This window comes from Zingiber officinale, chromosome 4A, assembly GCF_018446385.1.
Source record: "Zingiber officinale cultivar Zhangliang chromosome 4A, Zo_v1.1, whole genome shotgun sequence".
Lineage (NCBI taxonomy): Eukaryota > Viridiplantae > Streptophyta > Magnoliopsida > Zingiberales > Zingiberaceae > Zingiber > Zingiber officinale.
This window is the reverse complement of record NC_055992.1, coordinates 89,681,100-89,689,725: the sequence shown is the minus strand read 5'-3', so window position 1 is coordinate 89,689,725 and position 8,626 is coordinate 89,681,100. Positions and strand designations below refer to the sequence as shown.

At 42.7% G+C, this 8,626-nt stretch overlaps 1 protein-coding gene across 1 annotated transcript; it reads left to right on the top strand.

Annotated features, from left to right (window-relative positions):
• The first annotated feature begins 6,469 nt into the window (after positions 1 to 6,469).
• On the top strand, positions 6,470 to 8,618 carry LOC121970126 (5'-3' exoribonuclease-like). Its single transcript, XM_042520601.1, has 5 exons — positions 6,470 to 6,909; positions 7,327 to 7,451; positions 7,536 to 7,850; positions 7,927 to 8,096; positions 8,186 to 8,618. Exons 1-5 carry the CDS (start codon positions 6,610 to 6,612, stop codon positions 8,506 to 8,508), a joined length of 1,233 nt encoding a protein of 410 aa, XP_042376535.1. The 5' UTR covers positions 6,470 to 6,609; the 3' UTR covers positions 8,509 to 8,618.
• Positions 8,619 to 8,626: the final 8 nt, after the last annotated feature.

The window sequence follows — 8,626 nt, the reverse complement described above, 5'->3', positions numbered from 1 at the left end:
TTAGATATCTCTACAATGGTATGATATTGTCCACTTTGGGCCTAAGCCCTCATGGTTTTGCTCTTGGGCTCTATCCAAAAGGCCTCATATCAATGGAGATATCTTTCTCTTTATAAACCCATGATCTTTCCCATGTGTTTTTAATGTGGGACTATGTTTGCAACCTTGCAACACCAACATGCGGTCCTTGAAATAGCGTCCAGTCATACCACTCCCACTTCCTCTGATCGAACTCCTTCATTATCCGAGTTGTCGACCGGCCCTATCCTCGCTAAACCTATATCTTTCTTGCTACCTCTGCCGATTGAACCAACATGACCTCTCTCAATGATACGCTCTACTCCTCTTTCCAAGTCCAAAAGTAAGTCTAACTCCACTTCGACAGAACCCAGCAAGTTGGGCAAGCAGAAGAAAATCCGAGCAAGATTTATTATCCACGTACTCCACCAAGTCCTTGGCCCTAGAACATAAAATAAGGATTCAAGGGCTCTTGGCTCAAACTTGGGCAGATGCACGAGCCCAAGCGATTGCTAGTTCCTCAGATGAGCTAGTTGACCGCTTTAGTCAAGGGGCCATCGGGATAAGCTTCTTAATTCCTTTGCCCTTCTTATTTACTTCCTTTAACCCTCTTTTCATTGTGACAGTTTTGGGTAGACAGTTTGATAGCCAAAAATTGGCCACGAGCATAAGAAGTTGCAAGACTTGGTCAGGCAAATGAGCACTTCCCGGGTTTCAGTTAAGCAGCTCAAACGAGGTGGTCCAACTGAAGAAGGAGCTGGATAACCAGTCAGAACTATTGTTGGGGTCGAGCGGACCCTCGCTATGGAGAAAGATAAAACTCACGACTAAGCTGTCTAGCTCAAGAAGCTAATGCAACAGACCCAAAATTAGGAATTGCGCATTCACTCAGCCAACACTAGAAAACATAGGGCCATTGATGATTTAGATATCAAAAACAAGGAGGTTGGGGCTTTAGCCATGAAACTTGAAGAAACAAAAGCTACTCTCCTTGCCGAACATGTTAGCCGAATGGCTAAACAGGCGACAGAAGAGCTTCAACTCGAGGAGCATCAACGACCCTTAGATACAAAAGATGCTGAAATGGCTGCACTCAAAGCTGAGCTTGAAGCCTCCTGAGTGAAGATGACAAATAATAAAGATGGTGAGTCCAATCGACTAGAGGCCTTCAGAGTGGAGTATCTTCAATCTAGAAGCTTCAACCAGATGCTAACCGATTGGACTAACGAATGTTCAGCTATGGTATAGAGGGGACCCTCAAACAATTGAAGGATGGTGGTTTTCTATCTGTAGAGGTTTCCAAAAACTTCATCAAGTGTCATAAAATCATGAAGACTATTCTAGACGATGCTTTTGTTGGCTTTACGCAGTATTTTTCTTAAGCTTCTCATTGACCTTTGTAAAAAACTTAACAATTTTTTGTGTTTGGATGTATATATTGATCCTTGCCTTTAATTTTTTGATGACATAGCATTTCACCATATTCCTTACCTCCCTTGTACTTGCATTTTTTTGATTCAATCGAGCAATATTACCAAGAGCATTTATCCAAATGATTTCCAAAATTTAATGAGAATTTGACATTTGGTCATGAGAGCAAGCTCATTTATAACTTGTTCAATTGGAATAAAAGTTTTTGACTTGGTTGTGAGAGCAAGCTCACTTTTAACTTGGTCAATCGATGCGAGAGTCTAGGACTTGGTCAAGAGCGAGGGTCTAAGACTTGGGCATGAGAGAAAGTTCACTTATAACTCGGCCGATCAGTGTGAGAGTCTGAGACTTAGTCGTGAGAGCAGACTCACTTATAACTTGACCTATCAAGGCGAGAGTCTGTGACTTGGTTGTGAGAGCAAGCTCACTTAGAACTAGACCGATCGATCCAAGAGTCTGGGACTTGGTTGTGAGAGCAAGCTCACTTATAACTCGGGTGATCGGTGCGAGACTTTAGGATTTGATCGTGAGAGCAAGCTCACTTATAACTCGGTCGATCAGCTCGAGAGTCTGGGACTTGGTCATGAGAGCACACTCACTTATAACTCAACCAATCATCTTGAGAGTCTGGGACTTAGTTGTGAGAGCAGACTCACTTATAACTCGGTCGGTCAACTCCAGACTCACTTATAACTAGGATGATCGGCTCAAAAGTCTGAGACTTGGCCGTGAGATCAGACTCACTTATAACTCGGTCAGTCGTCTCGAGAGTCTGGAACTTAGTCATGAGAGTAGACTCACTTATAACTCAATTGGTCGGCTCGAGAGTCTAGGACTTGGTCGTGAGAGCAAACTCACTTATAACTCGACTGACCGGTTCAAGAATCTGGAGTTGGTCATGAGAGCAAACTCACTTATAACTTGACCGAATGGTCCGAGAGTTTGAGACTTGGTCGTGAGAGCACACTCACTTATAACTAGTTCAGCTCGGCCAGGAAGACTGGAGGATAGAGCAAAAAGAGTGGCAGATCATCTAGGAAGAGTGACAGATCAACCAGTCGGGTCAGTTAAGAAAGATAGTCATTGACCTCCCTTGACTTTATCACTACTCATCTTGTCGATTTGACATTTGGGTTCTTTCTCTCGCACTGTGTGTTAGTATTAGGCCTAGTACCAATTATGTGATGATTGTAAAGGGATCTTGTTGTATCATATTTCATTATTAATAAAAGGCAAAGTTGGTTATTATATTTATTTCAATTCAGTGCCGATTGAATAAGTATAATAATGTCCTTAGGTAGTAGGTTCTTATCTACAGTATATCAATTGGTTGAATTAATAGTGAGATATTGTAGATATACATAGAATACTACTCTTAACTATTCCTAGTCAAGTATTAATATACAAGGATAATATTAATGCGTTGAGACTAGCATGTAGGTTAACGGATGACTTAATCTCATAAATCATAGATATGAGATATCAAGTTGACACATGGGTATATATAAGAGAATATATACTGAATAACCCGCCATGAAAATGTTTCATGGATCGTTATATGAGTGTCATAAACATTCTCATCTGACTATTAGTATGAATAGTCATTAGACCTGAAGTTACTACGGTTCCCTACATAAGGAGTTGTGTACTTTGGTATCGGCAAACGCCACCTGTAACAAGGTGGACAATAAAGTCGATCACTAGGTATGCAATGAATTATGCGGAGGGATGTGAGTGATATAGATGAGATCTATCCCTTCCATATGACGGAAGCGATATCTGTGGGCCCCTAGGATAGAGGGACCAAGTCATACAAGATAATAGCCATGGACAGGTTAGGTCGGATCTCGACTTTCTCGTCACTTGGGTAGCAATGATGTCTTGATAGATGTCACTCATTGTTTATGTATCTAAATGTTGATTTGGGTACATTGCCAACGTTATGAGAACTTATTGGGTCAAACACAAAGAACAAGTAGATATGGAGATGGGTTCATATGATAAATCATTAGATTAAGTCTAATTCGAATTGGACTTATTGAGTTAGACTCAAATGGATCCAATTATTGGATTAAGTCCAATTCAAACTAGACTCATTGAGTCAATTCGAAAAAATGAAATGATGATTCATTGAATTCAAAATTGCATGAGAATCAATGAGTTAGACTCATTGGATAAACTCGAGTTCACAAAGGATTTAAAAGGTCAAAATTGAACCATTGGATTGAATGGTTAATTTTGAGCTATTAGATTGGAAGATGAAAGGGCAAAACCCTTTGGTATTCATGAGATGAATATATATATCATTTTGGATGATATTTTTCATTAGATGAGAAGGTGAAAAACCTTTGATCTTCTTCTTCTTCCTCCTTCCCTCTTTTGGCCAAAATCACCATTGTGGTTGCTAGCACAACATTAAGTGATTTCCATCTCCATCTTGTGAGTTTGTGAGACAAACGAGTGCAAGGCTTCTTCATGTGGATACTGTAGAGGGCGAACATGTGATTGTGCTGAGATCCGAGCCGTCGGGAGATCGTGTGCACACATCAAGGGTATAATCCTATCATGTAACTCAGTATGGATTGTTTTTAGCAATGTTTCTTCTATTCGCATGGATTTGCTGGATAGAGGATCTAGTTAATTTCCGCTGCGTTTTTCGCGTGTTTAGCGCGCTAGATCCCAACACTATGACAATGATTTGTTTATCGAAACCCTCCAGAGTCATGATGATGACGATGATGATGGCAAAGAGTTCTCCATCATCTTCCCTCTTCACATTCCAGATTAGGTGTAATTCCCACAGACGACGCTAAATATGATCATATCCGAAAGAGAAGAAGATGGTTGGCTGAGAAAGATTACTCTAATGTTGACCAAATGAAAACTCCTCATTATTTTGCGTGCCACAAAAAGCGTTAGAAACCGAGTCAAGAAAAAGATCCCTAGTACAAGCCCTCCGATGCTCAAGTCAATGATTGAGTCGAGTAGATAAATAGTCTAATGAACAGTAGCTACGAGCGTGTAAAATTATGTAGCATCGTATATTTTTATCTATGGATGAATACCCCCTTTTATAATATTACTGTTGTGTCTATGAATAAATTTCAAAGTGCTTTCAAAAAAGGATATGTCATAAAGTGACTCTGTCACTCTTCCTAAAATGAACTCACAAATCTATGTGATTTGACACATCGAAAGATTCGAAAGTGCGATTTGCCTACAGAATATTCTTTGTCCTCCGTGGCATAAAAATGTCAAAAAAACGTATTAATTTGTTGGGTTACGAGACCTACAATAGACTACTTTGACCAGCCAATTGAATTATTGATATAGTCTGACTGACCCTTATTCTCAAGAGGTACTTGGTCAATATTTATGAATGCAGTTAGTAACTCAACTTTCACTCAACTTCTTTATTTAAACCTCAAGCAACCAAGTGTCTAGCATGTCCGATCAGACTATATATCTGATCGACTAGAGCACTCGGTCAAGGTAATAAATACTTGGCTCTATGCTTCATCATTATTTATGAAATCGGGCTTCGAGGCTCGACCGATCAGATGGTCCGATCGAACGAGCCCCTGGCTTAACACTTTATTGGTACACAAGATTGGAACTTAAGTCCCAGTAAGCTTGGAAGTTCGATTGGACATTCTTTTGTTCCGAATATTGTTGAGCACCCAACTGATCTCCTAGACTTGACACCTCCCAAAAGGATCCATCTTAAACACCGTATCAATATTGAATTACAATTGAATATAGATGGATAGTTAATGCTCATTAAGATATATGACAATTAATCAACTTCTCATTTGTTGGTTTGAGGCCTAGCAAAGTAAAGGGCGACTCCACCCGATACGGTGCAGCAGTAAGGTTTGGGGAATTCATATAGTATTCCGGTTTGAAACCTAGCTGTGATAAGGGCAAGTTTTACCGTGAATTTTTGGCTGTGAAGATCGGTTGCTGGACGAATTACCATGAATACTTTCAGATTTATATAGGGAAAGATCGACAACCGCCTCAGGATTAATTGGGTAACGATATGAATACCTGAATGATAAAAGTAAATCGATGAAGTGAGATCTTCCCCAATTGTTGGCTCCAATATAGTCCTTCTTCCTCTCTTTCTTCTCCATCTCATCTATGGGGGACCAGGACACAGATAAAAGTTTGTTCCTTCATCTTCTCTCCATTTCCTCCTCTCTCACTCGCTTCCCAGCAATAAACAGACATTGAAAAGTTTCGTTTGGGTATGTTCTAATACTGATGACAGATTGCAGAGCTGACATTGTGCTGCACCAACGTCTCTAGATAGCTACGAATCGCTCTTGCTTTTCTCGCTGCTGCTTGATCTTTGCATGCTACACCGGCAACAAGCGGCCCAGCTTTATATCGATCGAGTCATATATAATCAGATCAGCCGGAACCCTTCTTAAGATCATACTTCTCGCTTTCGCAGCGAATCGATTGCTTAGCCTACAACGTATTTACGATAGATTAATGATTCATCAAGAGCTCGGATGTCTGCTTGTGCCAATCTCTTGCCTTGGAGATTGGACCATGACATGAAGCCTAATTTTATCTCTCGGGGATCGCAAAAGCCTTACCTCGACGACTGATCCATGAGACAAGGTACTTTGTCCCTGCTCGATATCTCTCTCGGGCACCACGACGCTTTCTGATCAATAATGTTGGTTGCAGGCGAGCCTTGAACCACAGCAGTCATAGCCCCAGACACCGACCGACCAGCGCCTGCGTCTGCCAAAAATACAACCATTTACCCTTGGTAATCGCTGCTCACTTTTTTTTGACAGCGAGAAAGAGAGAGATGAGGAAGGCATCTGCTCCCAAGGAAACACTGAACGAGAACAGTGGATGGGAACAAGGAAGAGGAGAAGTCGGTGGGCTGTCCTCCGTCAGAATTGTGCCTGAGACAGCCCCCACCCACGGCCCCTACCCCAAATCGAGAAGGTCACTCGCCTGAAGACAACAGAGGCAGTAGCCGACAAAGGCGAGAGCAGGAAGGAGGGAGGGTGATTCTCTCCTGTATCTCTCTCTTATCTCTTTTCTTCTTTTATTTAGGAACGATTTACGCCATGAAGTGAGCCGGTTGCTACCCTCAAAATTGTGCCTTTCTTAGCCGCTCCCTTCCCCAGCGGGATGGTGCTTACCTCTGCGGTGAACGCGGACGGCGGCGGTGCGGACGAAGAGAGCAAACCGCGGCGGAGGAGAAGGAAGCGGAGGGGGCGCGGCCAGCGAAAGAAGAACACCCCCGAAGAAATCCTCGCCTCGTTATACGTCCGCCGGTGGGCCTTTCCCGACGCCCCGCTCAACGATGCGGACGGCGATGATCCCGTCAGACCCGCTGGGAAAATGGTGTTCGAGTTCCACTCGCACTCTACCTGCAGCGACGGGTTCTTGTCGCCGACGGCGCTTGTGGAGAGAGCGCACGCCAGAGGGGTGAGTCCTAGCTGTCCTCGGTGCTCCGATGGGATTCTCGATCGAAAGTTTCGATCTTGACATGACGTTTGTTACTTCACCTTTCGTACAAAAACTTGTTCCTCTGATCCGAAGTGTCCTTTTTCACTAAAATCTCTCTCCCATCTTTCTTTCCCTTTGAATCTTTGATTCTTGTTTGTCTCTCAGCCATTGAAACGCATCATATGTCGATCGTATTCACCCAGACTTGTGTCCTGGTAATTATGAGACGCTGAATGGAAACGTTAAACTAGTTCATATCTCCGTATCATGAACAGTGTTCCTCTCTTTATCTTCTCCGTTGTTCATATCTGTGAGAATGCTGCTGCTCTCACTACTTTCACATGTTGCATGGTCATTTCTGTTTTTTATATTTGACAACATGCATGTCCAGAGCAGGTGAATGTACTTGCTTTGACGGATCATGACACCATGGCTGGTGTAGCAGAGGCTGTGGAAGCTGCCAATAAGTTCGGCATCAGGATCATTCCTGGAGTTGAGATAAGTGCAGTATATTCTCCTAGGTAACACTTTAATCGACTTTCTCAAGAATTAGTTTTTGCTCCGGGAATTAACTTGGCTTATTTTCCAACGTTTATCATGGGAAGGGAAGAGTCTGAAACTGAGGAACCTGTTCATATACTTGCTTACTATGGTAGCTGCGGACCTTCGCGGTTCGAAGCTTTAGAGAAAGTGCTGAGCAGCATTAGAGACGGTCGATATCTTCGGGCAGAAGAAATGGTGTTCAAACTGAGTAAACTCAATTTGCCTCTTAAGTTGGATGTCGTCGCGAAGATCGCCGGCAATGGTGTGGCGCCCGGAAGAGTTCATGTGGCTTGTGCCATGGTTGAATCTGGTTATGTTCAGAATCTGAAGCAAGCTTTTAGCAGATATTTGCATGATGGTGGTCCTGCTTATGCCAAGTAATTATGCTACTCTCTGCGAACTGCATTTATTGTTCTCACACAATTAATGATTTGTGGATTCTTGTTCGATCAGGGGCACTGAACCTTTTGCCGAAGATGTCGTTCGATTAATTTGCCATACTGGGGGAGTCTCTGCTCTGGCTCATCCGTGGGCATTGAAGAATCCTGTCGGTGTCATCAGGAGCTTGAAAGACTCAGGACTTCATGCGATTGAGGTTTACAGGAGCGATGGGAAGTTGTCTGGTATGCATTCGTAGATTCATCATCCTTCTTTTTCAGCATTTGCATTTGAATTTGCATTTGCAGCTACTAAATGTTCGTTTCCTCGACAGGGTTTAGTGATTTGGCTGATAGATACGAGCTTGTGAAAATTGGAGGATCCGATTACCATGGACGAAGCGGACAAGACGAGCCTGATCTGGGCAGCGTCGCCATTCCCGTCCTCGACGTGTATGAATTTTTGATTAAAGCGCAACCTGCTTGGCGCGTTGCTATGCAAGATATGTCGGCCATGGCGGACGAGCCCTCTGATATCAATCTACAGAAGATTAGAGCTTCATTTCTCGGTAATCAGGAACCAGAGGATCCTGAGCTAGATGCCATCAGGGTAAAACTGTCCGGGACTGAACTTTGTAATAGGAAGAAATGCTCGTGATAAGGCACACAGATCGTTGGGGTTTCACTTTTATTGAATAATTTTGAGTATCATCTGTAATTTCAACGAGATTGAAAAGAAAAAGAAAAAAAAAACTACAAGTGGACTCAGAACTGCG